Raw genomic sequence first — 20019 nt, forward strand, 5'->3', positions numbered from 1 at the left:
TTGAAAACAAAATCTAATAAAATAGTTTTAATGGACAATACTACCTTGTTTCCTATATCTAATGTTTTTTTCACATTTTGACTCATCCCATGGTGTTCTGTTGCTAAAAACATTGTATTTAATAATATACAAACAGTTATTAATAATTCAAACAATGGATCTCGAACAATCCGGTATAAATAGTTTTGTAATTTCAACCAAGATTGGTAATTTGTACAGCACTGACTGCATCCATCACAGTTTCGATCAATAAGTTTATCTGCAATTAAATAATATACAAATTAACACAATAAATTAAAAAATAAATAAATAAATTACTTCCACAGCAGTGGCAGCAACTGAATTAAAATTCACAAGCATGATTTAACGCCAATAATTTAAAGGGATAGACCTTCAATTATGATGGCACACATTTTCAAAATAAAATTCTTAGGTGTGTAATAACTATGTACATGAAATCAGAGCCTTTGATTCACTCTTTTCAATCTACTTTGCTTTTTTACACCTTTGTCATCCACACCAAGAGTGAATAGGCTTGTGGTGGAATCCGAACCACCAAAATTAAGTTTTATATAGACAATGTTTCAGTGCAGCAAAATGTTAATGCAAGACAATTTATAATTTTCACTTCATGCATATATTTAATGTTTATATAGTCAACCTTATAATATGTTACCTAGTGTAACCACTTGTTTGTAATCCAGTGGCAAAGTGTAAACAGTGAGTGGCCTAGAACAAGAAGATGTTGGGTTCACTCCATTACACTTTAAGGGTCCAGGTTTTGCTTTGGGAGTTTTAGCTTCACCACTAACACCCAGGGAAGGAGAAACATTCAGTCTCTGAAGCACATGAGAGGTATTTTTTATCAATATATTTCAGTCACAAAAGTCATAAATCAAACAATATATTTACTGTGAACTTGAGAAGAAAAAAATATGCTGATGGGCAAAGTTAGACCACAGTATTATAAAAATAGTCGTTCATTAACATTCTCTTTCCCCATGCTATCAAGCAGGATTATTTTTCATAAAAGTAAAAATATTATATAATATTTGATCTACTGTAACTATGGATGATAGTAATCCATGATACTAATGGAATTTCATTGATACTATTTGACCATTGCTGATATTTAAAATGTTTGGAACATTTTAAAATTTGTTATAATTTTATGTACTTATATTTTGTATTTTGTGTACTTAAGTTTAATTATTATTATTTTATGAAAGTTCGCAACAGCAGTAGTCACATCAATCCTCGGGGTGTTGGTGTTTTTGAAAAAAAAAAAAAAAATTCTAAGTATGGGTTCGAATGCAGGGCTGCTGGATTCGAATCCAGGACCTTTATCTTACAGTGATGAGCACTGTGTCAACGTATAAACTGTTGCGGCCACCAACACCCCTACAATTATAATTATTTTCTTCAATTATGATCCTTTATTGTTCCCATTTTAAAATTCATTCCTTTTTATAAGATTTTCTACTAAATGACATTAAGAAATTAATATGATAGGTATATAATTAAGATAAATATCATGTTATCAAATTTATAACAAAGCATGGTATTTGAGTAAAAACTAGATTTGCCTGAAAAGTAAATATAATAAAAATAAAATAATGCTTGATTCTGCCATTAATACATTATTATACAGTTTGAGAACACACATATTTGGTTAAATATTTATTGGTTGAATGTTCCCAACGCTCCTAGTCTGCCTGTTCCTGTTGGTTTTGTCTGTCTGATATTTGCCTTGCTAAGAAGAAATGAAAATGAATGAAAAACTCCACGTTTTTTTACTTTTTTTACCACTGTATTCTGAGTTACGTTTCTTTTCAATAAAACCATGATAAAATCGATGTACATTGGTACATATATATAAAAATATTAGTTTAAAATATCGACATATTGTATAGTAGTTTAAAATGTTTTGGTGAAAATACTAGTAAAAAAAAAATTCCAAAATTGTACCATGTCTTAATAAAAAGTGCTTGCATTACTAGATAAAATTAATGTATGTGCCACTTGCATCATTTTCCACTTATTTTATTCCACACAAACTCGTTTCCTGTGTAAAACTTATCAACTAATGAGGAGATGCTTTGTATTGACCAAAGGAATTGGAAATTCAGTGGTATTAATACAATTAAATTATAATAAAAAAAGTATGTAAATACTTTTCAGATACATTCTTATTTGTAAGTAATTCATAAATCTTTGCTAGTTAAATTTAACATAACAACCTTTTTTGATTAAAAGAACACATAAAATAAGAGTGAATTGATAAATAAGTTATAAATAATAATTTAAAAAAGCTTTCAGGATTATAAAAAAAAGAGAAGTTAGAATCCTAGGCCAAAATTTTTAAAAAATGTGTCAGCTTAACTGAGGACATTCAGCATGAAAAACTTCAAAGCTCAATTTTTCAAAACTAGCAACACAGTAAAGGCATTTCTTCTTAGTATGGCAGATGTGTTTTCGGAATTTTTTCTTTATGGGTCAGTATTTTGTCACAGATCAGGATGATTGGTTTATATAAAATAAAAGTGTTAACTATATATACTCAAATTATTAATTAAACATTATATTAGTCTTGTAAATCTCATGTATTTCTATTGTATCACTTATAACAAGATGTTGAATTTGTGACCAATACTTTTGATTAAAAAATAAAGGGAACTGAGAAAGGACCATTTTTTTGTAATTTTTACAGATAGGCTTACAATAATTAGATTATCTGTGTATTTTCCATTGATTTCCTTCTATTTAGGCTAACCTGACCAAGAATTTGGCTATTCTAAAATAATGAATAACGTGAGTATAATAAGGTGGGGTTGAGATAGGAAGTTGATGTCCGAGTGGATCGAGGTCACGTTAGCTCAAGTGGTAGAGTAGCGGCGTATCTAGCCGAAGATCGTGGGTTCGAATCCCGCTCGTGCCATTGACTTTTTTATCTCAACTAAAAACCTTAATTAATTGTAATGATTTAATTGGTCAAGCGGACCACGAAATTAGTGAATATAATGAATAACAATCTTTGGTTACTAAACATCTCACATAATTAAAATTGTCATACATAAACTGAGGTGAAACCATACGATGTTAATGATAGTTAATGTCAGCACTATTTTACTTTAACTTAGCAAAAAATTTTTTGTCTGGGATTTCTGCTTTGTTGCATTGGTTGGATTTTTTGGTTAAACACAAGTATTATAGTTTGTTTAACCATTTATTCAACCTAAAAGGTTAAAATTGTGTTTAAGGTTGTTAGAAAAATGTTTGTATTTTTTTTTTGCTTATTCACATCATGGTAAAAACACTGAAACCAACAAAACACCTCCAACAGGTTAGATTCTCCAATATGTTAATTAATTTATAATACTTTTATCATTATTTACAAATAACAGTGGGCACAGGATCAATGATACAATGCTTCAGTGTCAAAAATATTTTAAACTATACATGTGTCTGTATTTATTGGCTTGAATGAAAAACATTTTTATCAATGTACTGAGTGACTGTAATTTAATTTATTAGTGTAGTCGAAAAGAGGAATATAGGGTATTTTGGGGCAGTACAAATGCTAATAGACAAACTTTTCAACATTTTTTTATTATATATATATATATATATATATTTTATCCATTACTGATGAGGACCTGAGGTAGAGAGAGGCTGGTAACAGGTTAAACAAACAAAAGAGCAGATTTCCCTAACACCCAAAGCCCAATTGACATAATATAATTTGACTGCATCAAAAAATGAATTAGAAAGAAAAAAAAATAGCAAAGAAGAAAAGGGTAATGACCAATGTAGTTTTGCCCCTAAAACTATTCACAATGTGTTACTGTAAATTAATTTTTCGAACTATCATTCTTTAAAAAAAAAGTCAAACTTTGAAATGTTGTTGTTTTCTCCTTTACTATAACTTCTAGACTACTTGACATGAAAGAGGCCTATCACACTATGATGCTATGCCAAATATTTTACAAGAACACGAGACAATTTTAAATAATCTTCAAGAGATGTGATAGTTTAAATAAAAGCACAGATACAACAAATAATTGTTCCTAAAAGGATTTTTTTTGTATTTTCTTATAAAACTACCCTTGGGAATGTTTATTTGAAAAAAAGAAATGTAACAAAACACGTAAAAAGCAAGAAATTTGTATTTTTGTATGCAGAAACTACACAAAACAAAAACCAAACATTCACATAACAAAAATCAAGTAAGATAATAAACGAGATGACTGTAACAAAGACAGAAAAAAATGGGTATGTTGATCAGACACAATAGCTAATTAATGTCAAGATTGCAAAACATAAACTATATTAAAAGACAATGGAACTTTTAGTGCAAAGACAACTACTAGTTTGAGCAGTTCACAGATAAATGAAATTGATAGACTTCAAGTAATGCTTAGGTGCTAGAGTGTTCAAACACTCTAAAATTTAATTAATTGCAAGCACGCTATAAGAAAAAACATGTTATGACAAGAAAAATTAATAAACATAAAAAAGATCAAGTGCAAAAGTGTGAAATTGAATCAAAAACATACAATTTGAGTTTTTTGAAATAAGCTAAAATTATTTTATTAAACTGGTCAATTTATCAGGTCGTATTAACTTTTCACAAAATAGTTTTGACTTTAGATAAAAATTAGACATCGGGAGGGTAAAAATAAGCTGCTATTTACACTACAAGTTAATTTGATGAAACCATGATAAATTGTTGTTACATTAAGTTACTGACTTACCCTTTCATTATTTATGAAATTTAAGTCATAAATGACATTTTATAATAACTCGAGCCACAATGCCAGGACTGATTTGAATCACATTTTAAAACTCCTTAAAAGTAGTTGTTTCATTGTTTATTCAAAGAGTTAAAATGTAGTTTTATTAATTTCTAAACAAGAAATACCTAGGTAAATCATTTTTGACTATTAAACCATGTTTAAATTAATATAGGATTTTATCAAAGTGTTGTTTCAATCAGTCAATTTAAAAGCATCTTAATAAAAAAGTATAAATAAACAGTTTTATGAGTTTTAATGTTTTCAATACATACATGAACGGGTGGAGTGGATTGAGCAACATCTTCAGAGGTCAAGTCACCTTCCTCATGGTCATCAACGACTCCAGAATCTTCTAATGACGATTCTCTTTCTCGTTCTCTTCGTCTTAGAACATCTCGGTTGACAATGACTCCCTTAAAACCTCCTTCTTCTTCCTCTTCCTCCCCTTCTTGACCTAAATTGACAAATTCAAATTTGACATAGTACCATGTGTTGCAAGCAAAGTTATATAAAATTAATTTAAATAATTTTTAAAACTTTTTTTAATCAATAATATATTTACTAGTCTTGCAAATTATAATTATCCAACAAGAATTACAAATGTAAGATTGGATGTACTAGAATAAGGAGAATGTGTTCAAAATTTAAAAGTACTCAGAAGGGTGTTTGGTGAGATCTCTGAGATGATTTTAACCCTTAATATACCATTGCAATAGAATAATGGTAATAAAAAGTACTGCTGATAGTGAAAGCATTTTTGTTTGCCTTGGATATGAGTGAGAGGTGTGTGTTAGTGTAAAGTACATGTTAGCAGATCAATGATGTTCTAGTATATGGTTTGTTAAAAATCTTAGATATGTGTTTATTATGCCATTCATGTTATTTTTTCCTGGCTCATGTGACATGGTGGATTGTAAGTTTTCCTTTCAAATAATTTACAATTAAAAAGTGTCATAATTCCTCCCAAAAGGACTTGTCACTGTTGGTAAGTTGTGATTCCATATACAAGTTGAAATTCATATTTTAGGGCATGAGAAAATGTTATAATGAAGTTTAAAAGTGGGAAAATATAAATTTAGTTAACATACAATCCAATTGGTTATGTAACAATTAAAAACTAAAAATCAAGCTGTTAAAAGAGATATTTTTTCATTTGCCAAATTAGAGTAGAAAGTAAGACTTATCTGACAGGGTGATTCAATTAACTTTAACCTTAATTATTAAAATTTGGTTCCTTTATTGAACAATATATTGAGTTGGAATTTCGTTCAAATAAGATGAAGAAAAGTCACTTTTAAGCCAAGACTAAAAGTCATTTTAAATTTAGCGATACAATAATGATAGCAATCAGGGGTGTTAAAATCTTTTCTCCAAGAACATATTTAAGTCTTGAATACTTCTATTGTGACTCCGGTTGAATAAACACTACAATTTAAATTTGACAATTGTATAAATTTATATGAAATATTTAACCTCAAATCCCAAATTCTTATGTAAATATTATCAATTATAATTAGGTTTTGCATATGTACAATATGTTTTGTATTAATAATACACTAAGGCATTGTGTCCAAATTTTAATTTTCTATTGCTTTAAGATAACTATTGTTTCTTGTCCTGTTAATTTTTATTTTAACCTCAATGTGAAAACATTTTTTTTTATAGTTAACTATTTCATACAGAAAGACAGATTGAATTGCAATCTGGGAATATAAAAACTGTATAAAATATTTCTCACTTGAAGTATATAAAGAGTCAATTCAAGCCTTTATCAACTCTAATAGTTTTGGTTTATATATATCACTTTAGAAAAATCTTGAACCATCTCCTTTGATATTTGAAGTGCAATATAGAAAAATTATATATTCTTTATCCAACGTTTTTAGAATAAAATGGAGACGTTTGTAATTTACTTAGTTGAACATTAAATTATATTCTTTGGCGGTTTGGTACATTAAAGGAATAAATATAAATATTCCTGAAATCAGAACTATTTTTATTTATGAGAACATTTTATTATTATTCCCTATCAAAATATAACTTCATTTTTTAAAATAAAATAAGTGGAAACCATATAGTAAACACTGGGATATCAGTAAATATATTTGGTTGGGAAATGACTAAATTTGGTTAAGGTGTTTATTTATGAATAAAGTTATTTTGTATTTATTTTGCTTATTTAAATGTGTAAAAAAATAAAAATAAAATAATTTAAGTCTTAAATTTAACTGGCCAAAAGTTATACTACTTTATGCTGAAAAAATGCATAAACTTTGGAACCATTATTTTAATATTAGTGATATAATTTAAATGAAAGCTTTTTATACAAAATAGTGGATAAATAATAATTTTAGAAGGAATAATTTTTAAGAAACCCTCCTCATATGAATCCTACGATTCTAAAATTGAAAATGTGCCTCTAAACATGCTAAAAGCATCATTGATAGCATTCCCAATTTTAAGAATGTTAAAAAAATGTATGTATTTATCATTATAGTCTAAGGATTTGCCACAAATTAACGAAATATGTGGCACAAGACATTTTCTGCTTAAAAGTTACTGCATGCTAAAGCGTGTAAAGTGGTCTAAAAGAAACAGGCAGTTACTGCTACAAAAACTCAATAAGTTAAACCAATTTAATCTAACTGTTATTGGAAAATGGTGCTTTACCTCAAATACGGCCCACTAAATTTAATGCTAGTTGAAATAATAAAAAAAGATATTTGACTTCCGTTTACGAAATACTTAATGGAACAACTATAAAAATTTGAAAAAGTTCCATTTTTCTTCAGTGAAATGTCACTCATCTTCTCTGGGCTATAAAACTAACAACAGTTTGTTTATTTTAATGTAAGTAGATACAAGTTATAAAAGTTTTTATTTTATTTTTAATATGACATATTATTAGTTCTGAATATTTGTCTTTTCTCTTTAATATATTCGGAACACTAGAGTATGCACATTTTTAAATTCACAATGCTTTTTTAAGTTTAGTATTTTTTCACTCATCTGCTCTTAAAACATTTTTTTAAAATTTATTTGATTAACTGTGAACATGTAAGAAGGCATTGAAATGATTTAACCATAACTACCGAAAACTATACAAATGTATATAAATTTAAGTTGATTATCTATGTGCCACCTTAATGTACAATTTGGTTATATACATTTTTGATGTTACTAATACATAAGTGATATCTAGCACATAATAAACTCCCCGTTTAAAATATCACAACCCATATAAATCTAGATAATTTTTAGTTTTTGACCTTAACCCATGTTTTGCTTATATTACTTGTTACATTACATTGGGGATTAATCATATCATAATCATGATAATCAATAATTAATCCCCAGGTAGCAATTTTTTTCTCTTTTTCTTTACTATGCTAATTTTGTTTGTGTCATTATAAGCCATTTAAGCCATGACGAACAGTCAGAATCATCACACTCAGTAAAGAAAGGATTGCACTGCATTGTTTATTGCCTTGGTATTCATTAAGCAATAGCTTCAAAGACCATTAAAAGGTATAAAGAACATGGAATCACTTGAAGTGGCAAAATTCAGGGCATCTCAGAATCACCAATACCATAGACGACTGTTTTATTAAAATTCAAGCAAAATGAAATCAGAACTCAACAACTTTTGGCATTAAAAACTTGATCATTGTTATTTGGAGGATAGCAATTTCAGAGATAACCGTTAGACGAAAAGAGGAGAGAGGAGAGAGGAGAGAGGGAGAGAGAGAGAGAGAGAGAGAGAGAGTGTGAGAGAGAGAGAGAGAGAGTGAAAGAGAGTCAAATCTGTTCAAGAATCGTGAAAGGACACTTGTTCACCACAAAATACCAGAGAGAGAGAAAGGAAGAAACACCAATCATTGTCTTGTCACTAGAGGAAAAATGTACTATTCACCGAGGGAATGAGAGTATCCCTTAACAGTCCAGATAGCTGTGAAAGAGACTGGAGAAGACCTGGAGAATGGTACAGTCATTACTGCATGTTGGAAACAGTGACTTTTCTTTGGAGTACCGAGTCGGTACCAATCCAAGGGGAATACCTTACTATATGTAAACATGATTCTACAAGATCATGTAATGCATTTTATGCCTTTCTTAGGCTCCAAATCATTGCTTGCACCATGTATGCTTGGCCACATAGGGCAACATGTATTTCTGAGTTCCTGAACACCACAGGTATAACTTTCAGTGGCCTGCAAGAGGTCCAGAACTTAATCCAATTGAACACTTTTGGGATAATCTCCAAAGAAAGGTTCAATCACGGAATCCTTTAACCCTGGAAATGTTAAAGATTGTATTGGAGGAGTGGGACAAGATACACCAGGATTTTCTACAATTTTTTTTTGTGAGTATGCCAAATCATCAATGCCAGAGGGAGCAATAATTGTTATTAAATGCCATTTTAAATCAAATTAAATTGATTAAAAAAGAAAATTTGAACTTCTGAGCAACTACTACTTCTGAGTCATATTTATTTATGTAAAAGCTCGTGTTCTTATAAAATACAAAAATCTCTAGATGTTGCGATATTTTTTTTTTAAAGGGGCGTGTATATTATGCGGGTGTGTTAATATTTATTGTAATTAAACCCACCAAAAGAAGCATTTTCTGATTTTGTAGCAACTAGAGTCCCCCCCACCAAGTTTTTCATAATTGGAATCCTTAAACCTGGCTGTCCATTAGAGGGCATTCATATTCAAATATCGTCAAATAATAAATGTATAAAAATGATAGATATTACACTACTTTTTATATTTAATGTGCAAACAAAACCAATATATAATTATTAACTGCCTGTAATAACATTTTAAGTTAAAGAATTCTCATTTGACCATGTTAAAATAATATATTCATTTTTTTTTTTTTTTTTTTTTTTTTTAAATCTACCTAATGATGGACAGATAAAAGAAACTAGTTACAATTCAAACCAAAGTCACTTTATTTTATGATACCGAATAAAACATTCAATAATTTACAACTTTATGTCACAATAATTGCAAAAGAATGCAGTAAAACTTTTTTCTGCCATAACCCTTTTAACTGAATGTTCACCTTTTTAGTTGGGTTCATTAGGAAAAAAAAATAAATAAATCTCACGATTTCTAAATAATCAATAATAATAAAAAGTTAACGAATCTTACCAGTTATTTTTAAATTTTTTTTTGCTTGCCAGCACTCAACAATATAATTTTCTATTTCCAAGACTATCTGGAACCAAAGTGTTGCCTTTGGAAAACAACTGGCAAACTATTTTGCTGCAAAGTTTCTATATCCTACTAAATTTTGTATCGTTTCAAGTTCCAAGTTTTTTTTGGTGTAATTAACAGAACAAAAAATCTAATATTATCATAAACAAACTAAAATACCAGGTCTTCCAAAAAAAGGCCTGTCATTTTTTTTAAAGTCAGTCATCAGCATTTTTGTTATTGGTTAGGTTATGTGACCTTTTATAGGGTAAAAACTAGTATTTACTTTTAATAAATATAATATTATACGGCATATTAATGTGCTTTACATGTGCTAACAATTTAAAAGTAGTACCACACAATTCAACTTATGCCAATTAACTTGTTTGTTTGTACCTTTTCCTTAGCTTTCCACCTAAAAAATTCGTTTATGGGTAGAATCATCACTTGTGATGGAAAATTGGTCCTGTATAACAATTTTAGGTAGATTCGAAGAACAAGGAAATTTCCTAAGTCTGACATCCATTGGAAAAAAAACTATACTCAATCTTTTCAGGACTGTGGTACTTTACACTTATTAGCTTTGCCTCCAGGTCAAACTGGAGATACTGTGCCATTTTGTACTGGTGTAATTCAAAACTTTAAAAATTCGATTAATGAAATCAATTAAAAAAGCTCCTTGCCTTTTCAGGACAATGCTTACACGTATGCCGCAGGTATATGAGGGGGAAAATATAAGACATTGGAAACATTGTCACATTATCTCAGTAGACAGAAAATTTTGAAAACTGAAAAACAAATTCTGAGGACCTGGTATTTTGATAAATCACATGATATATGTTAACGTTTCCTTTTAAATTGAAGTAAATTTGGATTTTAGGCTCTAAGAGGAATCATACTAATATAGTAGTTTTTAAAATTGTTTAAGAATGATTGGTGGCAGCATTTGTAACAATTTTATATTGTTTTATTTTGTATACTTAGGCTGTTTTTAGTAGAACTACTGACTCCCTTTGGTAGTATCATGTTTACGATGATTGTAGAAGTTTGCTAGGCTGTAGTTAAGAAAATAAAAAACTTAACAAAATGATTTATTTATTTGTGAATTTGATCGCTCCAATATTTATTTAGAGTATAGAATTTTTCCAACAAAAGCATAGTGGAGTACATGCTGAAGGTGAATTATTTCTTAGGAAACCCATGACAGAAGCATATGGGGCCTTAAAGATGTTGGAAATATGAATTTCTTTGGGAGTTCTTACTATTGAGTGTTTTTTGTTTGTGTATATAAGTTTTCCACCTCCTAGAATAATTTCGAACTTGTTTTTATTGTTCATGATGATTTATTTAGGTGTGTAATGTAAGATTTTGCCTACCAATTTTCCCGGCTTTCTAGTAAAATGTACACAAACGAAAAATGCTCAATGGCTTGTTAACTCTCAAACAAATTCATTTTCACACGCATTATTGATACTAATTAAAATTCTACAATATAAAATGAGACTACAACTAAACTATTTGTTTTTGAGTCAAAAGCTCAAAACCGACCCTTAATACCAATAGTGGACTCTGAAGCGGACAACCCTCAATTCCAACCAACCCTTCTCCACTTTTCCTTTCTCCAGAAAACTCATCAAAGTATGAGTAAGCAGCAACTGGCAAACAGAGATCCACAGTAAATGATGTAGAGCCGAGTGGGCATGACTGAAAACTAACAGCAAGAATAGGTGGACCCAGAGATAATTCAACAAGTATAATGTTCGATTTCATTGTTTATCAGTCAACTTATTTGAGTTTCATTCATATTTTGGACTATTCTGGATGTATATAGTAAAGTCCTCTAAAGTGAATATACATACAAATAAACCTGATGTTACTACAATTGATTTTTAATTGTTGGAGTGCACTTTAATTTTTCTTGCGATTAGATTTGAAACCTTGAAACAAGTCATTAACATAGATGGTTCGGATTCCAGTAAAATGAAATACAATAAAAAAAAATAAAAATAAAAAAGAAACAAAAAAAATATAAACAATAAAACAGACATACATATAAACAATTGAATATTTATTGTTCAGGAATTCATAAGAAAACAATTAAACTTACATGTAGCTGAATGTTGATCATTTTTCCCTTGGTTAGGGCTTTCAGTTCCAGGTCGTCGTTTCCGTCTACGTGTTTTCTTCCTTGAATATGAACTTAGCAGCATTCCTTTTCTAGAATCTATCCTCTTTTTACTACCTCTATCTAATTGTTTAATTGTAATTTTTGAAGGGTCAAAACTAAAAGTAGAATCATCACGATGTTCAGTCAAATCTTTACGTCTCTCCTGAAATCAAAATTATTATACATCTTACAGAAAATGATTTATCAATGATTTTAAACTAGAGTTTATTTTTTAGAGAGGAACATTATCATTTTTGAGATTTTATGTTATAGTGTATAATAAATTTTTATTATCGAGTACAGTTAGATTGGTTCATATACAGACTCAATTCAATAAAAGTCACAATTAAATCTTTAAAAAAATGTGTGTGAAGAGAAAGGTAGCTCGATGTATCTCAAGAAAGAATGTATTTAAGAGTGAGTGAGTGTGAATGGGTTTAGATCTAAGAATTGATTGCATTGGGCGGGGGGTGAAATGACCTAGCTGTTGATAGCCCTGGAGCCCAACTCGGCAGCGGATAAGTGGCCCTTGGTATATCTGACCAAGGCCTGGTGTGATTCTCGATGCCTGCTGGTAATTTATGGTAAATGTCACAAAAACTGGAATTGCTGGTGAGCTTGGGGAAGTGATAGGCTCAACTCTGCATACGCGTGTATGTATGTATATGTATGAGCTTATATAAATCAGTAATCAGTAAAAAAATGTTTCATACCTCTTGAGTAATTTCTGCTTCTTCTTCATAACTTAGAGCTACCACAGCCAACATTAAATTAATAAGGTAAAAGGATCCAAAGAAGACAACAACAGTAAAAAACACAACACTTAAGGGCCCACACGAGGCAAGTACCTATATAGAATTAAAAAAAATGATGTATTATTAAAGAGGATTGCTTCTTCTTCATTTTTTCTTTTTTTTAATTACCATGTTGTAAACATTTTCCCAGTAGTCTAGTGTAATTAGTTGGAAAGTTGTTAACATAGACCAGAGAAAATTGTCAAAACTGGTGAAACCATGATTAGGATTGCCACCGACTCTCAAACAAATGTAACCACTTTGGCAATGTCTGAAATATTTAACAAAATTGTCAAACAACATTTTTGTGTTAGCTAAGAATGACAATGAAATAACAGAACTATAACGGAAATTGAAAATATTTTGATATAAAGTACCTTGCTCCTGTCACATTTCCACAGATCACAGGGTCACCGTCATCGTTAAATAACCAATGACTTTCATTGTTAATCCATCTTAAACAATGTTAAAGCATTATTTTTACATGTTAAATGTAGTGCAGTTAATGAATGATAAATATTTCTTCCACATTTAAGTTGTGCTACATTTGACAAAATTAAATGTATTTCATTTACTTAATCTTGTTTGGCAGAATGTCATATTTTTACTAATCATTATTAAACCTGCTGCTTCAGTTTTCAGAAGGGAAGCATATTGAAAAATTTATCTTTTGGTCAAGATTCATGATAGAAATTGGAATTTATATAACTCAATTTGGAAATAAGTTCTATTAAATTTAATTTCTGCTTCTGCTGTAAAAAAATGAAAAATATATTGGAATCTAGAAGATTACATTATTTTTGATTCGTCAAAATAATATATGTAAATTCTTCAACATTTACAAAGGTGTCAAAAGTTATTTTTTTGTCATCTAAAATTAAATATGAAAAAAAATAAAATTAATATTTCCACACGTTTCCTTGTATGTTTTTTTTATAAACCAATAATATAAAGGGGTTTTTTAGAACATGGAAATTTTTAAGACTACTTAGCCCCTTAAATTTTTTTGGTTTATATTAAAAAAAAATCCGTGTGGTTTTCTAAAAGTAAATTCTTTATTTATTTGGATGTTCCGCGTCTAGTACCCATCTTCAGCAACTTATTTACAACTTATAAAGGGGGATCTTTACATCTTATTATTTAAATGTTTCATTATTTTGAGTTGTTAGAGATATAAGACCATTTTGCACCAGCAACTTCCAGCAAGACGTCCTTCTTCATTCTGAGTTGTTGTTTCTTTCCTGGGTTGCTGAGTGTTGCTGATGCAAAACAGTCAGTCTTGTAATGAAACATTTCAAATAAGTTGCTAAAAAAATCTACATGGAATTAAAATTTTTAAAAAAATTATAATTGGTACATAATGACAAAAATTGAATTTGACTTACAGTTTCCAACCAATGTGAGAGAGGAATTCAGGAGGAGTTGGCACACATTTATTTCTCAGTTCCCCCATATAGACTTGCAAAGCAAAAAGAGCAAAAACCATCAGGCAGAATATCGTCAGTGTCATTACTTCTGCCAGTTGTTTGAAAGAGTGGAGCAAGGCGTTGATGATTGTTTTCAGACCTGAAACACATAAATATTTCTGCGTTATTTTTTTCTTGCGCCTCATTTTATAATTATTTGTTCTGTGTTGTGTTTAGTGACCATTAGCCAATGATTATTTGGAGATCATGAGGTGCGGTCTGATGTGACGTAGGTTTTAGAAAAACATTTTCTTTATCATGCCGACATTACGATCTTTATTGAGATCATCTTCAGGGCTGTGGGCATTCTCAACACGACACACAAGAATGACACGTCTACATGGAAAACAAACATTTTGAGCCCTGAAGATGATCTCAATAAAGATTGAAACGTTGGTGTGATAAAGAAAATGTTTTTCTAAAACCTACATCACACCAGACCGCACCTCACAATCTCCAAATAATCATTATTTGTTCTATTGATGTTGATTGTAACTATTGAGATTTTCAAATCCACTCTTTTTCAATGGCTGCACATTCCCCCTACTTATTAACAAATGCAGTTATAATGAAAAAATGTAACAACCATAAATGGTATTCCAATGAAACTCAAAATTTGAAAAATAACCATTCATGTAAACATACTGCTGTCTTTTCCAGAATTAAATCTCTAAATACATCTATATGATACTGGCAAAAAATTGAAAGTCAACTCAGGAATCTAGATTTTGAGTTGCATACAAATTAATACACGAGTGAAAGAATATAAAAAAAGTTTACAATCCTGCATAAAAGAAACAACAATAAAAAAATAATTTAGGTCTACAGCTTGCAATTTGTATCAACATATCCTTCAGTTTAAAATAACTTACAAGTAGATGCACATTTATAATATGTTACGTTCTGTATCCTAGACAGTAACAATCGCATAGGAGGGAACTATTGGATGCACCCATGGCTGATGGTGGATGCAGAAGAAATACTATTCACCACTCATAACTAGGTGGTGGCATGAGACAGAGTACAAACAACACCCAAGTCGGAACTTCGTAGAACTCTAGAGTCATGGTCCCCCTAGGAAGGGCCGATGTTGCTGTAGATGTTTGACTGCCGTGGGCTGGCAGGTGATGGCTGTGTGCAGAGACATGCGCTGACAATGGTCGTCACTGCCGGGTGGTTGTGGAAGCCATTACTGTCGTTAAGGACGAGATGCTGTTGAGAGGATCGTGTTGTTTGTGGCTTGATGGCTGCTTGCTCAATTAGTGATGAGAACTCGTCAATGAGTCTGATTTCAAGCCAGTTGAACTCCCTGCTTAAATTTGAATAATGGTATGCTGCTGTTTGAAGTGAATGAAGAGTGTCATCAAGCATCAGACTGGTTAGTGCACACATACACGCAGTGCAATAGCGGCACTGTAGGGCGATATTTGTTGTTTTTCCTAGTACCTCCCTCTATGCTGCAGCTACAAATCGAGAGGCGCTTTCTTGCTTCAATGGCGAATGAATTTGCCATCGCAAAAGACGTATATAAGCTCCTTCTCGATATATTTATCCAAAAATATCTTGTGAAGGTGAGCAACTATCACAAGGTGAGCAAAAATTCCACGTTTTCTATGATAGATATTTAGACAGTTGCAACGGACCCACCGTGGGACCGGACAAATTACATTGAAAAGCTACGGCGCCGGGCTCTAAGCCCCTGCCGAGTCCTGATTGGCTGCTGCTGTTGAAAGCATTACCGAAGTAGTGGTGACGCCTGGTGGAAACTTTGTAATCCATATGCAGTATAGAAGCAGAAGGACTATAAAGACATACAGAAGAAATCTAGACACAATAAGTATAAATCTACTATAGAATTACAACTTTTCCCCTTTTCCCCCTCCAACCTTCAGAATTAAATCACACTTCGATCGCATCACTGCACCTGTGAATTAATAAATAATGTGTATGAACATAACGGAATAAATCATGTGCGTTGACGCGTTTGAGTCGTCTGGCTAGGTGTTCGACCTTTGATGGATTGCTTCTACGATAACGTATATTCTAAGCCTTTGATGGTGAGCTAAAGCGGTTTTATACGCTTTCTTTCTCTTTTGAGATCATGGAGTTTTTCATTTCTGATGCACCATGATGCGTTGACCATGATTCTCAATTACTCTATTTGATATCTTTGTATGATTTGGCGGTTGGTCTAGCTGGCACAGCCCCAGAGCTGCCGTAGGCCACTTAGACTTCAGAACCTGTTGATAAAGTAAAAGCTTCCTTTCAATGGCAAAGGAGAACTTCTGCCCTTTAACCATTACATTTTCCGGAAATTGATGGTGAACTCTTCATTTTTTTTTAAAGTGTGTTTTCCATCTCAAGCATGCATATAATGTCATACCAAGGTTTTTTTGTCTCGTTGACGTTTGGAATTTCAAGACCGTTAACAGTTACGGGGTGAACTGGTGCGGTGGGCAACTGATGACTCCATCGATCCATGTCCTCCGCCTTAGGACTAATTCGATGCGACAAGAGGGATATGTGGCCTTTCCAAGTGTCTAGAGAATCACTAGAAGATTGTAAGGCATTGCCCAAAAGGGGATTGTAAGTGACTCGGTATACCAGTTAGCTGTTTAAACTGAAACTTCACACCGGGACATATCTCCGGCCGGATATCTTTGTCGCCAGCGAGGATAGAGTTTCGTCCTAGACCTCGCGGTGGCATATGAGGCTGCGTGTGCATTGGATCTGGTGGTGGACATCAAAGCGCAAAGTGTGGGATATTGAGGGAAACCTTAACGGAGCTATACTCCAACAATTTCTTTGAAGCAGTGGGTTTAGTACTGGAGGAAAGAGGATGCATAGCTGAGCGTACTAAGAAGACGCTTCAATCAGCTCCTCACCCTCTCCCAACGGCGCGGAGGTCCTCACTCTCTTAGCCAGATTTTTAGCCACTCATCCAATGAATCCGGCGGTCGAGGGCAATACCTGAATGCGCGGACCCTGATTAGAATGACGGTGTACGAAATGGTGCAGGAGAGTTGTAGGTGGGTGATCAGCACCAAATGAAGCAAAAACGTCGAACGCCGGAATGAGGTTTTATTTAAGTTGAAATCAGAAAACATAGGCTGGTATGAATTGAATTTTCCGGTTGGTGAAGTCCACATGTACTGATTTTTCTTTATTCAGCTTTATTCTCCGTTTTGTCGTCCATTTATAAATTATAATAAAATGGAGTTCTTCAATGTACGAGTAGATTGGGCAATGCTTTCTCCAATCGCTATAGTTGCCGTATCATCAACGTGATCTTCATTCTCTGGTAGATCGCTAATGAAGAGCACATATAGGACAGGACCTAATACACTGCGTTGTGGCACTCCAACATGGAACAGTTTGAGTTCCGAATAGGCCTCTTCTTGCTTAATGAAGTCTGTCAGCAAGGTAGGATTCAATCAGTTTTGAATAGTTGACTGGAATAGTTTTTTAATTTTATGTATGAGACCTTCATGCCAGACTTTATCGAATGCATCTAGGAAAACAACCGAGCATAATTTTCTTTCTTCAAGTGCTTGTTCAATGACTCGGTTGATTCGGTGGATCAGGTCGATCGTAGATTGCTGTCATCGAAAGCCAAACTGATGATCGGGTATTGTTTTTTCTCCTTCCTCAATAAGTGGCATCAGCCTTTTAAGTAGTTTTGCAAATAATTTGGAGATCACCACAGTAGAGAAATTGACCTGTATGAGTCTATCTAAAATAAATGTATTAAATGGTGGTACGTCTTGAAAATAGTCTAGTTCGAAGTCCTATATTAAATAATATCATAATTAATTGTTTCAGTTTAATAGTTTCAAACTATTTATAAATCTCAGAAAGAAAGAGAGATTTCTCCATCGAGGTCTGCCTGGGTGAACCTGTTGTTGGTCGTTTCCGGTCATCCTGGTCTGCCTGGCCTAACTGTTTTGGACAGATTCGCAATGTGCCAACTTCAGTTGTGGGTTTGTGTGATAGCTTTTTTAATGTTAGAAACGATGTCAGAGGTTGCAATAATTCCTTGTACAGGATTTTATAAAATGGAGATTCGGGAGTGTAGTGTAAAAAGAAAAAAATGAGCTTTTAGCCTTGACAAAGCACTAATTAAGCTGAACAAAGGATTCATAAAAGTGGAATAGTTCAAGTAATTTCGTTACTCAGGTCCTTAAAAGGGAGAATAATAATAATAAAAATCCCTTGGTAAAGAAGAGTGCTAGAACAAAAAATTGTTGTCATCTGAATATTGAATTGGGTAATTTCAGAGCTTTCATAACAATGTTACCCTTTCTTAAGATAACTGTTAATTATACAATTTCGGCTTAGAAATTTTGTACAGGATAATTAAAAATTACAGTTTTGTTTGTTGTCCTGAGCTGCTTATTCAATAATTTTAATCTGAATTGGTAATTATCCAGTAGCGAAATTGAATATACTAATTAAACACAGGGACGTTATTAAATTTAAATTCATTATTAAAAAAAAACACATTTGTATTAGGCTTATCTTTCAAATTGCTTTTACTGATAATCAATGTAAAATTAAAATTATTACGATTTGATGTGTGCCTCTTTACTTTTCCTCTAATAAATTAATATAAACAAGGGGAACTTACCTGGCATAATGGAAACGGTTTTTAAAGCTCTAAGAACTCTAAATGTTCGCAAGCCTGCTAGGTTGCCAACGTCAAGTCCTATTGTCGCATAGCCCGAGGTTATCACAACAAAATCAAGCCAGTTCCAAGGGTTTCTCAAATAGGTGTACTTGTTAAGGACGAAGCCCTTTGCGACGCACTTGATGAGCATCTCCGCCGTGTAGATCGCCAAAAATATATACCTGGACGTAAAGGAAATGTGTTGAATAAGAAACCAAAACGAGTGGTGCAAATTTGAATATAGTTTTATGTTCTTAGACTTTTCGTTGATTATTGGAAAATATAAAGAAATTTTATGCAATTATGCAATCTTTCTAGTGTATTTTAGCTCCAAACAAAGCCAGTTAAACACAGAAAGACTTTATAGTGAAGATCATATTGATGTACCCAGGGGTGTTTTAAGCTTCGAGAATACAATTTTCTAAAGGAAACAAAGAATGTCAAGGAAAATTGCTGATGGCCAAATAAATGCTTTAATCGAAACTAATTCACGGCTTTCTTCTCGATCATGAAAAACCAAATTAACCCCAACTATCATAGATAAGAGCGGATTGAACACAAAAAGATTGCATATGCAGGGTGTCAAGAGTCACCCTTGGTTTTTGCAAAAATTACTCAACCTAGAAAAAATAAACTAAGCAGATATATTAAAAAAAAAATGGTAAGTCTTAGTTTCAAACTTTGAATTCATTTTGGATTTAAGAAAATTGGCAAAGTTTTTGACGGATTTGACGTGTCATTTTTGAAATATCTAACGTTTTTCTGGACCCGATTTTCAAATGGTTTTCGCCAATTTTATAAAATTTAACTAACTAAGAATCTGCAAAAAAGTTCGTCTTTAAACTTTTTTTTTATAGAAAAAATGATAATCCGTCGTTTAAAACCTCAATTGTGATCGGTAATCATCAAGTGGTCGCATTATAATC

At 31.9% G+C, this 20019-nt stretch overlaps 1 protein-coding gene across 7 annotated transcripts in view; it reads right to left on the bottom strand.

Annotated features, from left to right (window-relative positions):
• LOC106665388 (sodium channel protein 60E-like) overlaps positions 1–20019 on the bottom strand; it is a 341161-nt gene that overhangs the window by 35494 nt on the left and 285648 nt on the right. For all 7 annotated transcript variants that reach the window (XM_014391781.2, XM_024226925.1, XM_024226923.1 and 4 more), the window contains 9 exons: positions 19055–19275; positions 14347–14527; positions 13339–13416; positions 13091–13232; positions 12881–13015; positions 12108–12330; positions 5069–5250; positions 677–839; positions 45–259 (listed from right to left, as the gene is read on the bottom strand). In XM_014391781.2, the coding sequence (XP_014247267.1) occupies positions 45–259; positions 677–839; positions 5069–5250; positions 12108–12330; positions 12881–13015; positions 13091–13232; positions 13339–13416; positions 14347–14527; positions 19055–19275 (1540 nt within the window). The remainder of the gene's footprint in view (positions 1–44; positions 260–676; positions 840–5068; positions 5251–12107; positions 12331–12880; positions 13016–13090; positions 13233–13338; positions 13417–14346; positions 14528–19054; positions 19276–20019) is intronic.

Source organism: Cimex lectularius, unplaced genomic scaffold, assembly GCF_000648675.2.
Source record: "Cimex lectularius strain Harlan isolate CLEC.00 unplaced genomic scaffold, Clec_2.1 scaffold9, whole genome shotgun sequence".
Taxonomy (NCBI): domain Eukaryota; kingdom Metazoa; phylum Arthropoda; class Insecta; order Hemiptera; family Cimicidae; genus Cimex; species Cimex lectularius.